Source organism: Lygodium microphyllum, chromosome 7 (assembly GCF_053477565.2).
Source record: "Lygodium microphyllum isolate KBCC chromosome 7, Lygodium_microphyllum_v1.1.10, whole genome shotgun sequence".
NCBI classification, from domain to species: domain Eukaryota; kingdom Viridiplantae; phylum Streptophyta; class Polypodiopsida; order Schizaeales; family Lygodiaceae; genus Lygodium; species Lygodium microphyllum.
In genome coordinates, this window is record NC_141141.1 from 30,596,532 (window position 1) to 30,612,809 (window position 16,278).

The 16,278-nt window shown below is 42.6% G+C and overlaps 1 protein-coding gene across 3 annotated transcripts in view; it reads left to right on the forward strand.

Moving 5' to 3' along the window:
• LOC148033315 (phosphatidylinositol-3-phosphatase myotubularin-1-like) overlaps positions 1 to 16,278 on the forward strand; it is a 244,047-nt gene that overhangs the window by 131,334 nt on the left and 96,435 nt on the right. For all 3 annotated transcript variants that reach the window (XM_087681221.1, XM_087681219.1, XM_087681218.1), the window contains exon 15: positions 8,753 to 8,837. In XM_087681221.1, coding sequence (XP_087537347.1) covers positions 8,753 to 8,837 — 85 coding nt within the window. The remainder of the gene's footprint in view (positions 1 to 8,752; positions 8,838 to 16,278) is intronic.

Sequence of the window (16,278 nt, forward strand, 5' to 3'; positions counted from 1 at the left end):
ATGTCTCCTCTCTATCCATTCTATCCATCTCCTCTTGCATTCTGTGTCTTTTCTCCTCTTCTTGTTGTTATATCACCCATTCTCTATAGCCCTGCTCAACTTCTAGTTTTTTCCTCCTTTCTTGCTCCTCTTCCTTCATCTGCATGTTCCTCCATATTGACTCCAACATGCCTGACATACTATCTAATTGTCTTTTTAGTCCGGCCACCTTCTCCTCTCGGGCCACTCTCCATTCTTGCCCTCTACTCTTCTTCCTCTCCTCCATTGTTGGGAGGGTGACTTTCTTTCTTTCGTCCTCCGTGTGGTTGGTGGTGCTGTCGACGCGGGGAAGCCGCGTTTCGCCTGTGATGGTGTGGGTCATGCCGTGTGGAGGCCGCGTCACGTCTTCAGACGATGGGATGTTGATGTTGGGGCGTCACGTCGGGTGACGCATCGGGGGGCGTCGCGACGTGGGACGATGCGACGTGGGGTGATGCGACGTGGGGCGACATGACGCGGGGCGTCGCGCTATGGTTCGTTACGACTTTGATCTCTTCGGGGCACTAGATCTTTCCTCCTGCTTCCGTGAGTACTCCTTCACTCTGAGCAAGAGTGGCTCTGATACCAAGTGTGATAAACCTGCTCTCGTTACGCACTCAACACGGCACAGAAAGGTAACACGATATATGAGCTCAAGGTATACTCTTGTATTATTCAATCCAAAAGCGGGACAACATAGACACATCCCAGGACTACACCCTCGTGACGCCAAACATTAGAGGCTTCACCACTAGGTATAGGGAATTACACGTAGAGTGGAAACAAGGCAGGGCTTTGAGTCACTATTACTCCCTACATAGGTGCATTCGGTAGCAACGGCATGGTATAGCTACAAAGCCCTTACACCCCCCCCTCCCCCGTTGCCTGCCCCCTCCCCCCTCCGCTCAATGGCTTCTTGCTCCCATCCCCCCTAGATTGCCTTGAGAGGCTTGTATACATGATGTATTTGTGACTTTGCATCAGCTCCAGCTAGTCTATGTTGTAATGAGTTTTTTTGAGTAATATAATGAGCCACATCTTCGTTGGAAAAAAAAAGAAAACAATTGTGGTTCCATTGCCTCCATATGTGAAACTTAGTACAAAGGACAGCTCTATATCTGTGATGAGAAGGCTGAAATGGCCAAGTTACCATATGCTTGAGCTATTGGCAGTTTGATGTATACTATTGTTGCTACACGTCCTGACATTGCCTTTGTAGTGGGAATAGTTAGCAGATACATGGAGAACCTTGGTAAAAAGCATTGGGAAGCAGTGAAAGGTATTATGAGATACCCGAAAGGTAGAAAGGATTTGTGCATCTGCTTTGAAAGTAGAAGACATTTGTCATTGGCTTTACGGATGTAGATTATGCTGGTCATGCGGATTACAAAAAGTCCACTTCTGGGTATGTGTTTACCTTCACAGGAGGAGTAGTCTGTTGGATCTCCAGGCTACAAAAGTGTATTGCATTGTCTACTACAGATGCAGAGTATGTTGCTGCCACTGAGGCATGCAAGGAGGCTTTACGGCTTTCACGTCTGGTGGGAGAGCTTGGCATTACAGAGTTACCTGTTATCCATCGTGATAGTCAGAGTGCTATTATGCTAGCACGGAATCCCGTCTTTCATGCAGAGACAAAGCACATACATGTGAAGTATCACTTCATTAGAGATGTACTTAACAGCAAGAGCGTTGAGCTTGTCAAAGTGCATCCAAATGATAATCTTGCAGATCTTCTTAGGAAGGGTCTTCAAGTAGAGCGGTTTGCTCATTGCGTACAGATGATGGGAGTTGGATAGGTATATGTATTTCAGCTTTATACATACCTAGACTTACTTGATTCTTTTCTCCTCTTAAGGCACATTGCCTTTAGGTGGGAGCTTGTTGGGAATAAAGGGGCATCGTGCCTTTTATATGTGCGTGGGTGTGAACACACCCTTAGTACATTTGTACTTTCATATATATCTATCTAAAACCTAAAGAGGTACACTAGTCATTGTATCGAAGAATATTCCGCATCTTTATCTTTGATTCTCACTCCATACTGCATACTCACTCACTGACTCACTGACTCACTCTCTTCTATAGAAGAGGTGAACCGTATGATTAGAATGGAGATTATTCAGCTACATGGCCAAGGCATGGGTGACCCCTATAGAAGAACTAGGGACAAAGAAGACTTGCACATATTTCCGGACGGCTTCATTACCCTCCCAAGCTACATGGACGCACACTTGTTCCATGGAGTCAAAAGCGCCATTGGACAGTTTCGTATATCTTCACACCAGCTATGGGTCGAGATATGTAGATTCGGGGGCTACCCTCTTCCCCTAGAAGATCGGATCTACTAAATCTGCTAGCTCGAGTCGGAGACAGAAGAACACTACATATGCAGGTGCCTAGCGTACTACGAGATCCGGGGATGCCTCCACTGCCTGTTCAGAGAAGGATTTGGGCCACTCTCCAGAGTGATGGATTTCAAGGACCAGAGATGCCTTGGGCTCTTCCTACTAGAAATACGCCGCCATAAAGACCATCTCCTCCGGACCTCGGAGAAAAGCAGGGAGCCGCTCAACACCTGCTCACAGAATTCTACCGAGAGCCAACTACCATCCCCACCCCTGAGCCCCCACGAGCCCTAGTGACCTCCTGGACGCGGGGGATCATGCTAGCCCTAGCCATGACAAGAAGCAAAGCCCAACGTCCACTCCCAACCGGCCCCTGCCCCGGTAGGAGGCTCATGTCGAGGATACAAGGGATACTATGCTGCCACCGGAGGGCCCTGTCCCGCTGATTTAGCCTCTCGATGTTAGATAGACCCAGGCGGGACATTTTAGGATGACCAAGATCCATGAGCAGTTCCACACCATACTTGGAACACATATGAATTGTACCCAGCCGACTGGGACATGGAAAGTTTCCTAGACATTTTGTATGTAACGTTTTGGTGTCATAGGCCACTTTGGCCTTTCGTAGACGTTAATATAACTTTCTTGCTTTCATTCTTTCTGTGTGTGTGTGTGTGTGTGTGTGCTGCGAGAAAAGCATTTTGTGTCTCGATCCTCGCGCTCTCTGTCATAACAAGAAGCAAACAAATCTCTGTGAGATGTGATGTGCCTAGATGCACCACTGTCAGAAAATCATATGCCTGCATCCTCAATAGAGCTAAATGCTCTATCAGCCCAAGAAGAGTTATAACTGCATGTATAAAAACAATAGTCCCTGTCTACAACAAATGAGGCTGACTCAGTAGCAATGGAAGGTGCATCAGAAATAGACATCCTTGACTCCTTCTCCTTGGCTATGCGTTTTCTACACTCAGTGATCTAGTGGCCTGGCTTCTTGCAATAATGGCATTTGCCCTTCTTGGCTTGTGTGCCCCCTTGTTTCTTATTGCCCTGTGAAGTGCGTGAAGTCCCAGAGCTCTGCGGAGCATTCTTTGCTTGGCTGCTCTTGCCCTTCTGTTGTGCCATAATAGCCTGCTCAGAGGCTACAACATCCACACCAGTGTTTCTTCTTGTCTGCTCCTCCTCTAAGAGCCAATTGACCAGTTGAAGGAAAGTAAGTCGTTGTGGGGCTATCCTCATGGTGAGGTTCAAGGCCGTATGAAAGGCCAAGTATGAGGGCGGCAATGAATTCAATGTAGTAGATATCATTTGTGCATTTGAGTAATACTCATCAACATTCATAAGCTGCTCACGCAAGTCCTAAATTTTATTTAGGTGATCCTGCATAGAATCACCCTCATCCGTCTTTACTGTCTCAAGCTCTTTCTTTAAGAAAAAGATGCGGGTCTCATTCTTACCAGCAAACATTTGCTCCAAGGTCAGCCAAGCTATCGTCAAGCTACTCGTGAAGAAGCTGTAGATTGAATGTGAGGGATGATAGACCGTTGAACTGCGAATGCAATCAGCGACAAGGCCTGTGCATCCCGTGCATCACATGCCTTCTGTGTTGCTGATCTTTGGGGAAGTGGCTGAGCTGGAGCAGGCTGAACTGGCTGAGTTGCCCGTTGTCCACGTCCTCTTGGAGGAGTAGTAAGAGACACAACTCCGGGCCTAACTTCTTCACCGGTGACATATTCTCAAAGATTCTTCGCAGTCACCGCATTCTTCATCATGAAGGACCAAAGTGAATAGTTGTTACCATGCAACCTATCCTCCTTGAATACATAAGGAAATACATCACCTCCCTGATTTGCCATGATAAACAAGGCTGTTCAGAGAGCAAAAGAGCAATGTCCCAAGTTGGACCATCGTGGAAATCTCAAAATTTCCAGAAATTACAGCAAGTAATTTGCTGTAATTAGCGAACTGAAGCACACTCTGTCAAAACTGTCTGTAATGCACGCAGTCCAAGGTGCAATAAATGCTCAGCAACACTGTCGAAGTAAAAGCCCCAAAACTTCTTGCCCCAAAATGCTCAAAAACAGTCTATTTCAGACTGAAACTGTATTGCATGTACCAATGTCTTCACAAAACCCAAAAGCCCCAAAATTTCCAGACTTATTTGCCAAGGAATTTCTGCAATAATCGTGTCCTAGACTGTAGATACGTATTGAGACTGATTGTGCTTGCCCGGGCAAAAGCCCCTTCCCCAGAAATGAATCTGAAATAAAAAATAATAAAAAAACTTGTACCTTCGATTCTCAGCAACAACTGGAGGTGAATGTGGAGGCTTGTGGCGTGCTGGAGGCCTACGCCGAGGATAGAGGTTTTGACAGGCAGGTCGCAGCCACATTAGCTGAGGGCAGACAGGCGCAGGGGGCGGCATCGAGGTCACAGGAGTGCACCAAAGATAGGAGTGCAGGGTGGGCGCAGTTGCTAGGTAGAGCGCACTGTCGCAGGTCGCAGGAGTGCAAGGTGGCGTCCAGATCGCAGGGGGGCGCTGACTGAGGCAGTGCTTGTCAGGTGGCGCTGGTTGGGGCAGCCCTTATCAGGCAGCGCTGGTGGCTTACGGGCAGGCCTGGACTTGCTAACGGGCGGACACAGTTGGTGCATGGCAGAGGGATAGGTGGGCGCAAGAACAAGATGAGGCGGGGCAGCTGACGCAGGGCTCAGCTGCAGAATGCTGATGCTAGCACAAACACTGGCTGGGGCAGCATTTCTGCTGCAGGTGGGGCACTTGTTGCAGACTGTAGGTGACTGGTACCAGGGTACAGTGCGAGGCAACTGACGGGGACTCCTGAAGGTTGAGGCTAGAGCAGCAGTGCTGGACCCTGCTGCTGGTTGCAGAGCACAGGGAGAGAAGAGTGAGCTGAACTAAGCTCTGATACCAACTGTGAGAACAGGAGTGGATGAAATCTCAGCTGAGAGTGAAGTAGATAGTGGGGAGAGTGAAAGCATGACACCCAACGCGATAGACTGAAGTGTAAGATGCAAGTACAAAGTACAACCTTGAAACCTTAGGGTTGTAAGAGGGTGTTCACACCGGAAGTGTGTGAAACATGATAAGTGCCCGAAACTGTGTAACATAGGCACATAAAATAAAGGGAATAAATCTGGGAAAAAAACTCTCTTACGGAGAGTAAAAAGTGCCCAAGTGTCCGATTGGAGATCACCGACACTCCTCTGTGAGCGTAGGCGTGAGTAAAACCCAACACATTTTACTATCCCTTCAGAAGAAAGATTCAATGATATGTTTTGTAATTTGAATAAAACTGAGACATTAAAAGAATGTTAAGAGACTTGTGCTGGTTGGTTGAATACTTTAGCTAATTGTCAAATAAGTTGGACCATAATCAGAACTGAACAAATGAAAGAGGACAAAGCATTGTAGAATTGAAGGGGAACCCAAATATCTATAATCTAGTACAAAGGGCATAGTGAAACCCTTAATCTGTTTGGGAAGAGGTTTCCTTGTATGATACATCCTGGACTTGAGTTCTGCAACAACAAAAATATGATGTGTGTGTGGGAGGAATTCCCAAAAGAGCAAGTGAAGATAGAACATCCATGATGTCATCATGCAGGTGGAAGATGTTCTCCAATTGAGTTTATGATGCATTCAAAAGCCCAATCTCCATCTTGTGAAAAAGAAAGCTCATTTTCCTGAATGTGAAACACTTCTCCCAATCAGTGTTAAGAAGTGTGCTTTGTCAATACAAAGTGCCAAAGGTTGAGGGTAATATTGGTTCCCATCAAGGGTTTTGGTTCCAAAAGAGTTATGCCTGTTTGAACATCTAGGTGACTAGTGATATGCTTTAGTAATTGCTGGCAATCTGGTGTCAACCTTGTGGAGAAAGTGCAGCCCTCCATCCCTCCTTCAGATCTCTTAAAAATAGCTGTAGAACTTTTAAGACGAATCTCCAAATGTTTGTACATATGCCATGATAGTAGTTGCCTATCAGAACTGAACATGGAATGCCTAAGTTGAAAGGTTACAGTAATCCATCTTGTGATTCACACTGTTTTACAGATACTATTTCAAATTCATGAAAGTCGACACAAACGAGCAGCTATTGCCATATAAAGACTATCCTCAGTGCAAGGAATTGGCTTATGTGTTACTGTAGCAGGCCTATGTATTGACAATTTCAGATTTAGTCAGGTAGAGGGGGAGGGAAGAAGGTGGGCCCTTTGGAGTTAGACACACTTTTCTTTTAAGACTATGAATTTTCATGCTTGTGACCTTGCATGTAAGATGGAAACATTCAGCTGCCTTGTGGTGAGCCTTTTAGTTGGTTGTCAAACTACCCCATACTTATGATGAACTTTTTCTATGTGAGGTGTTTTGGAATGTGTTCCATATCTCAAACCTAGACCTTCCTAGTGCAAGTATACTAAACAAACAAGACTAAGGTCTCTGAGGTGTAGTGTGGGATGGCAGGTACTAAACAAGGTGAAGTGGATAATTGTGGCTGAGTTGGATTGAGGATATGGTAATGCATATGCAAGGAGGGTGATTGTTACATCCTTGGACATCTGGATCGGCAGTAGTAGCATTGGCCATAGTGGTCATGAAGTGACTTAGTGCGAAATCCCTAAGAACACTTCAGGGTTAGGGCAGACGAGTTCTATTTGTAGGACTCAAGGCCCTATTGTGCACATCATGGTGTGATTATCACCCTTGGACTCTTGGTCTGCAGGCTGATGTGTCTATACATTGGATTGTAATATGGGACACTAGTGCTTGGGACGTGGCGGTGACATGGAACGCTTCTAGTCCCTAGGCTCAAGGTTGAGCCGGTTTGTCTTTATGGCTGGGAGGTCAGTGTGATGTCCAGTCCTTTCGTTTGTGGATATAGCTTGTGTTATGTATTGTGTGCAAGTTGTCTCGTGATGATTTGGGCAGGGAATTGGGAGGTCCTGTGCTGTGGAAGGGGAAGGCAGCTCAGAGCTGACTGGGGTGGCACTGGAGGTGAAGAAGATGTAGAGGACAAGTAGTAGCTGACAGGGTGAGGTATTGACTAATGTTTATCTGTAGCACTTTGTGACACTAAGACCAAAGTGGCTACCAACAATGGTTGATATCTAGGGAGAAGAGGGACAAAATAGGTATCATACAAAAACCTGGTAGTCCACAGGCATTGACTGATTTTTATCCGTAGCACTTTGTGAGACTAAGACCAAAGTGGCTACCAACAATGGTTGATATCTAGTGAGAAGAGGGACAAAATAGGTGTCATACAAAAACCTGGTAGTCCACAGGTTTGAATGGGAAACAGATATGAGTGCCCTATGAAACAGTTAGAAAATTGATATGCTGGTTAGACATCTGTTACCTTTAGAAGGGGGACCGAGGCTTTTCGACTGCTGAAATATCCATGTTGGGATAATACATTACCAGTTCTCATTTGTAGTTTCCAATCCTTTTCTGTTTCTTGAGTTCTGATAGCTGCAGTTTCAAATGTCCTGGCATCTCCTATTTCCTTTCCTATTTTTAGTGTCTTAACTCTAGGTCTAATCCCAAATGCAATACAAATCCTCCCCATAACCTTAACTAGCAACACAGGAATGTGAGCTCTACCATACGAATTGATGTAACGCTGATCTATTCTCTGATCTATTCTCTAATGAATGTTGCACTGCCTGCATATGCACACCTTCGACCTCTAAATTTGTCTAGGACAACTTCTGTGTGATTCTGAACAATTGTAACAAAGAAGAGTGAAGAAGGGGTCCTTTGTGGATCCAACTGACAGAACTAAAAGTGGGTGCTTTCAATTCAAAATAGATTTGCTTAAGCTACTTGAAGCAACAAAGTCAAAGTTTGTAATAGTATTGAATAGGTAATGCCTTGTGACACTATTTCATGGGTAGCCACTCTCATGTCGAAACAACTAGTATTTTCTAGACTGAGCCTTCATTTCTGATATATTTAATGATCATATGAAACACCAGATTTTATCCAACATTTTTTGTGTATGGTTGGTAAGGTACTAAGTCCACAGACTGGATGGATCAGACAGATCATGCCCTATTACTCTGATCCTGAGTTTGATTTTAAAAAAAATACTGATTTGTAGCTTCATGGTGTTGCATTCTGTTTTGCTTTATCAAGGCCTATAGTTTTATGGTAGCCTGCCTCTGTTCATTTTTTGCAAGCTTGCATCAAGTTACAGTATTATCTTAAGCATATTCAAGAGATGGCTTAAAGGTTTTACAAATGAAAGATGTTGATATCTATGCATTCTCCCTTGGTAATTTGTTGAATTTTCTGTTGGTTGTTCTCCTGGTTCTAAGAGTTCCATGATGTCTAAATATTGTCTGATCAATGCTCCACCTGATTTCAGCGATGGATGGGATAGAACCACCCAGATTGTTGCATTGGCTGAGCTTATGCTTGATCCTTACTATCGTACCTTTCGTGGTTTCCAGGTTTGTCATTTCAACGCCTTATGTTTTATCGTTGCATGAAGCACCTATCAAGATTAAGTTTTGTTTTTTTTTTGTTAGATACATCAATCAGTTTTCTAATCTTTGTCAGGTATACCGATCCTTCTTTTACCTAATTGTGGTATATTTCTAACAACCATTACATGTGGTCTTCAGTTTCTGCATGAGGTTGCTGACATTCTAACACAATAGAATTTGAGACCTTTTAAAAATCTTGTGAACTTTTGATTGTGCCAAATGAGCAGCATGTCGTAAGTTCAACACTGAGGTGCAGCAAACCTTCACCATTACAGATTTTAGATGCCTATATTGTGTTCTATGCAGAAGTTCAAATAGATCGGTCAACAAGAATGATTCCCTTTCTAACTAATCAGTGTGCAGGGCATCCCACTACCACATGATCATATTGAAACCGGCCTTCCTCCTCGGATAGGGAGGTAAATAACCTGAATTACAACAAGCATAAAATTTACGTAAACTAAAAATGCAGACTTTACCACTTTAATCTTGGACATTGGATACCTTGTTGGCCCCAAAATTGGCGCCCTTGCAGTATTTCTTCATCTTATATTGCAAATGAAAGGAGTATAACTGAGATCCTTTGGTCTCCTCTGCTATTCCAAGTGCCTCTTATTATCAAAACTGACTAGCAAGTCTCCAAACCAATTTGCCCCTTGGTTTACTTGGGGATTGGCCTTCAGTTTGCTCCTTGAAAGACAAGTTCAGCCCCAAATTTGATATTGGTTTACCGGTCATTTGAATCTCCCTGAAATTCCTCAATTTCAATTGTTGGAATTCGAGTCCTAGGCCCTCAATTTTGAGCATGCGTCCTGAGGAGGTTGTTAAACCTAGCCCTAATTTCCGACAGAAATTAGGGTTTACAATAGAGATTGACTGAAATCTCTTTCTTTGATGGTTGGAACTGCTGGAAAATCTTGAGATAACTTGAGAGATGGCTGGGGGACGAGAGAGAATGCTGCAGAGAGAGAAATTTCAGAGTATCATTGTGAGAAATGCTGAAAAATTGTTGTTGCCTTGCTCAAACAGTCATGGAAGCTGTCACCTATAGCTTAAGACCACCAGAAAGATTGTTGCCCCCTCATATTTGCTGTCATTTGCACTAGAAGAATCTTGGGTTGTTGTCACATGCTGATGGAGGTCTCCGAGTCTCCTTTCTCTCGCAATGGTTGCAATAGACTCCACTAGCATCTTCCTACACTAGAAGGACGTTGGACTGTTATCACCTGCTTATGGAGGGGTCGAAGTTGCTGTCACATGTTGTAGGACTGATCCTTGGTAGCTGCAAATCACATCAACAGCCTCTCCTTGCTCTCTAAGAGCCTTCTTTTTCTCATAATGGCTGGAATAGACTCCACTAGCCCTTAACAACGTTTTTTGCACTTGCATGGGTAATTTTTGTGAAGTGGCAAGTGTCTACGTCCATTTTTCAGCATTATCCATCTTATTAATTAATTTTCAGAATATTAATTTTAAAAATGAATTTAATAATTATTCTAGCGCTCGAAAAATTGATTTTACCAGCCAATAATTAAACAGGCTAGGCCAATTTGTTCTCCAAATTTTCTTGAGTAGTTATTGATCTTGGGACTAGCATTAATTAATTAATTAATGCCTAGTCTCTATTACCACCTAGTGAGATTAGTGGCCAACAAATTGGTCTAGGCCCAAATTTGACTCCAAGTATCACCTCGGACTTGTCAGATATAACTTATTACAACTTTTACCTTTGATACCCTTTGCATCCACGAGGTCCTTGGCCTGCTACCATGAAATAACTGTCATGTGCATCGCATGTGCTAATAACCTTGCATATTTAGTTAATAACTTAATCAAATGTGATCAAGAAGATTAAAGCATCTTAAAATTTCACGTATCCATGAGACATTCTATATGAAGTAATGTGATCAAGAACCAAACACAGTGCTTGTCAACATGGTGGATAGAACCAATGTTAAGTATTTAATTGTCTCTTGAAATGTAGTACCTTTCAAAAGACTGGGTGTGACAAGTTGTCTCCGTGGATGGATATCACTCTTAGATTTTGCCTTAGCTTTTTGAAAGAAAGCATAGTTCAAAGTTATATTTGACGAGACTGGATAACTATATTCTTGTTCATAAGCTCGTGCTCCAGAAGCTCATTGTCCATGATAGGATCCCCTTTGATGCCCAAAGATCTTATCATTGATATGCTAGTAATATCTTTGTATATGTGCTTCTTCCGAGCCTCCATTTGTTTAGAAAAACTAAGGTTTGGTATCAAAGAATTGTAGAAATTTGAAAAAAACAGGACTATTGGGATGAGTTGAATGAGCTTGCATGCTTAACCCTAGAGCTATTGATTTCTGATGCCTTGCTGTTCAACATTGAAGATTTGGATTCTGCATATGCTATATGGACTAGACTGAAAGAACTGTATATACAGAAGAGTGCTGCAAGCAAAGTGTATTGGCGGAAAAAGCTACAGCAATGTCTACTCACTTGAGTGAGTTTATCTTCATTTTCAGCCAGCTGGTTGCCTTGAAGTTCATGATTGATGAGGAATTTAAGGCTACTTTTTTGCTTTGCACTCTACTAGAGAGTTGGGATACATTTAGGACTGCTATGAGGAATTCTAATGTAATCCTGTCGTATGCTGATGTAGAGAATGCTCTACTTATGGAAGAGATGAATTGACAGAACAATGCATCTAGCAAGTCTTCCAGTGCTTTGCATACTAGGGATAGATTACAGGAAAATGACAAATATGATGGCAAGAGACGCAGTAAAATACGTGGCAAAGATGTTGAATGCCATCATTGTGGAAAGAAGTGCCACTTTAAACGTGACTGCTACAAATGGAAGAAAGAGAAAGGAAAAGGCAAGAAGACAGATGACAATATGGAAGAGAAAAAGGACAATCAGCCTAAGAAGAGCAGTGTAAAAATTGAAGAGGTGAATCTAGTCACTCATGACAGTGACAGTGGGAGTGATGTACTCTTTGTCTCTTCACACTTTGGTGCACATGCTTTACTTGCAGATATAGATGATGACATGCATACCTGGATTCTCGAATCAGGTGCTTCCTTTCATGTCACTCCTCATTGTGAGTGGTTTTCTGCCTATGCAGGGGGTCCACATGGTGTTGTCCATCTTGGGGATAACTATGCATGTGAGATTGCAGGTATTGACAGTGTGCAGTTACAGTTTCAGCATGACTCTATCTTTACACTTCAGCATGTACGGCATGTACCTCAGCTCAAGAAGAGCTTGATTAGCACAAGGCAGATAGATGATGATGGTTTTCATACCACCTTTGGTGATGGAAAATGGAAGATCTGTAAGGGATTTAGGGTTATTGCTAGAGGTTGCAACAGTGATACTTTGTATCCACTTCATGTATCTAGTGTGCCTGACCATGTTGTTGCCGTGACCGAGCAGCCAAGCGTTTCTTTGTGGCATGGCCGGTTGGGACACATGAGTCAAACATGAATGAAAGTGCTTTCTCGTTTGGGTTCCTTGCCTTGTCTTCGTTATGCTGATTTGGAGCATTGTGATCATTATATTTGTGGCAAACATGCACAGACGTCTCCCAAAAAGTCTCTTTCTTTGAAATCTTCTCCTCTAGAGTTAGTACATTTGGATGTATGTCAAATGCCAGAATTATCTGTAGGGGGAAAGAAATATTTGTCACCTTTGTTGATGATGTTATACGGAAAGTATGGGTTTACCCTATTCGTAGCAAGGATGAAGTGCTTGACAAGTCTAAAAAATTCTTGGCATTGACTGAAAATCAGACAGATGGGACACTTTAGTGTCTTTGCTCTGACAATGATGGGGAATATGTGTCTAAGGCCTTTCATGCATTTTGTGACAGGAAAGGGATAAAGAGGGAGCTCACTACTCCTCATATTCCGCCCCAAAATGGAGTTGTAGAGCGTATGAATCGGACCATGCAGGATAAGATCCGTACAATGCTGTCTCATGTTGCTTTACCCCATGGTTTTTGGACAAAGGCTATTATGACAACTGTTCACTTAATTAATCGGTCACCAAACAGGTCTTTGGGAGGGGGGAGTTCCCCAAGAAGTGTAGTCGGGCAAGCCACCTTCATATGCTCATTTGAAAGTGTTTGGTTGCGAGGCTTTTGTGCACATTTGTAAAAAAAAAAAAACGCAGCAAACTTGAGCCAAAGCCTTGTAAATGCATTTTCCTAGGATATGGTGATGAGGTGAAATGGGGTATAGATTGTGGGATCCCGAGAAAAGGAAAGTGGTACGCAGTAGTGACTTTGATGAGATTTTCTCTCCTGTAGTCAAGATTGGTTGCAAAGGGGTACAGGCACGAGCATGTAATTGACTACATTGAGAACCATTTTCGGCTTGGTTGCAGTTGAGGATATGGAGCTCATACAGATGGATGTAAAGACTCCGTTTTTACATGGTGATCTGCATGAAAACATATCTATGCAGCAGCCTGAAGGGTTTTCTCAACAAGGGAAAGAAAAAACGGTATGTAAACTTAAAAGGAGTTTGTATGGGCTGAAACAAGCACCAAGAGAATGGTATCATAAGTTTGATACATTCATGTAGTCCCAAGGCTTTCATTGAAGTCAAGTGGATCACTGCTTATATACCAAGAAGGCAACAGATGACATCCTGATTGTCTTGGTTTTGTATGTTGATGACATGTTGATTGCTGGCAGAGATACTCATGCTTTGGATTCATTGAAGCAAAGTCTTCATGGCAGCTTTGAGATGAAGGATCCTGGTGATGCAAATCACATTCTTGGCATGCGAATACTCAAAGATAGATCGAAAGGCTTACTCTATCTATCTCAGCCGGACTATATCTGCAAAGTTTTGCAGCGTTTCAATATGGAGGGGGGGAAAACAATTGGGGTTCCATTGCCTCCATATACGAAACTTAGTACAGAGGACAGCCCTACATGTGATGATAAGGCTGAAATGGCCAAGATACCATATGCTTCAGCTGTTGGCAGTTTGATGTATGCTATGGTTGGTACACGTCCTGACATTGCCTTTGCAGTGGGAGTGGTTAGCAGATACATCGCAACCCTTGGCAAGAAGCATTGGGATGCAATGAAAGGTATTATGAGATACCTAAAAGGCACAAAGGAGTTGTGCATCTGCTTTGGAAAGCAGAAGGCATCTGTTGTTGGCTTTACGGATGGAGACTATGCTGGTCATGCGGACTGCAGGAAGTCCACTTCTGGGTATGCATTTACTTTCACAGGAGGAGCAGTCTCTTGGATCTCTAGGCTACAACAGTGTATTGCATTGTCTACTACAGAGGCAGAGTATAAGGCTGCCACTGAGGCATGCAAGGAGGCTTTATGACTTTCACGTCTGGTGGCAGAGCTTGGCATCTCAGAGTTACCTATTCTCTATTGTGATAGTCAGAGTGCTGAAATGCTAGCATGGAATCTTGTCTTTCATGCAAAGATAAAGCACATACAGGTGAAGTACCACTTCATTAGAGATGTCCTTGACAGGAAGAGCATTGAGCTTGTCAAAGTGCATAGAGATGATAACCCTGCAGACTTTCTTACGAAGGGTCTTTTAACAGAGTGGTTTGCTCATTGCCGACAGATGATGGGAGTTGGATAGATATATATATTTCCACTTTGTACATACCTAGACTTAGCTGATTCTTTTATCCTCTTAAGGCACATTGCCTTTAGGTGGGAGGTTGTTGGGAATAAAGGCCTTGTGTCTTTTAAATGTGCTCGGGTGTGAACACACCCTTAGCACTTGTACTTACATATATATATCTATCTAAAAAAACGTAAAGGTACTCTCGTCATTGTACTTGAAAACGTGCTTACTCTTTACTTTGCTCTCTCGCACTCTCTCTGTCTATCACTGGCCGTAACGATTGTCTACCTTGATCTCCATGCCTGATCGGTCCCTACATTTACTATTGCGCATATCATTCTTGTTACCATAACAATGGGTTGCAATATGACCTGTTTTGTCACAATAATGGCAAATAATAGCAAAATTTCCAAAATCTCTATCTTGCCATTCATCTCTTTCTTTAGAGCTCCCCTTGTCTCTAAAGTTTCCACGGCCTCTTGAAACCTTCATTTCACCGAATTGCTAAGACTTGTTTACCATTTTCTTTCAGATGAGTTACCTTGTATTTTGATCTCTGCAGTAATCATGAGAGAGACCAACTCATTAAAATCTGGAAATGGCTTCCGTACATGTATAGAAGTGACAAATGAATTTCAAGCCTTCTCATTATTAAGGCCACCCAAAGTAGATGAAACCAAATCATGATCATTAGGTATTGCATCAATTGTTACTAAAGCATTTGCAATACTCCTCACCTTCAAAACATACTCATTAACATACATTTTTTATTTCTTCGAAGTATTCAACTCTTGCTTGAGTTAAATCTTCCATGCCTTTGTATGTACTAGAAACATGTTTTAAAAATTTATCGAAGTTGCAGGTGAAGTTTTTGCATTGCTGATATGTTCCAGTATAGTATTATTAATGACTATAGATAGCCAATATATCACCTTTTTGTCCTTTGCATTCCATTCTTTCCACGCTTTTAATTCATTCACATTCGCAGGGTTACTCCGCTCCGGCTCCTTTTCTTCACTTGAAATGAACTCATAAAGGCCTTTTCTGATAAGGAAGTTCGTCACATGGAGCTTCCATGGTGGGTAGTTGTTCTTGTCCAACTTCTTAATGATGGGATTTCTATACTTGTTTGTCATTATGACAAAAATGATACAAAATAGCGAGGAAGTCTTTTGCAACCCTTCACAACAAGCGCACAACAATACACCAAGTAGTCTTTTTCATCGGCTGCTCAACACTACATGTAATCTGTGACTTGTTTGCAAATAAAAGTTATGTTGTTTCCTAGCAAATACCTAAAAAATTATAGATTTGAAATTTATAACTTGTGCATCCACTTTTGGCAGACAGCCGAAATTGCAGTATGCCTTGAAACTATTGTCCATAACCTTGTGCTGTCCAAAACGAGGCCTGAAATGGCCTCAGATGGCTAAAAAACTTGCTTAATCCTTGCTTCTTCTCCTTCACTTCAGTCTTCAAAAGGAGCCTTACTTAGTAATGTCACTTTCATACGATGTCAAGAATGGTGTGGTAGGGGACTTGCTTGAGCTACTCTCTAAACACAACATACACACTAGAGGAAGCTCACTCAAAAACACAAGAAGAGAGGCAATATGGCTTATAATCGTTATTTTAAGCGTTTTCTTACTGGTTTCTTATTCTTCTTCTTTCACACACAATAGAATATACACAAAGTATAGATAAGATACAACATAAAGAAAAGTGTCCTACTAGGTCATCTAGTGCATAATTGACTATACTAATCGACAGGCACTATAACTATGCCAGGTGTATGTAGATGCAAAAAA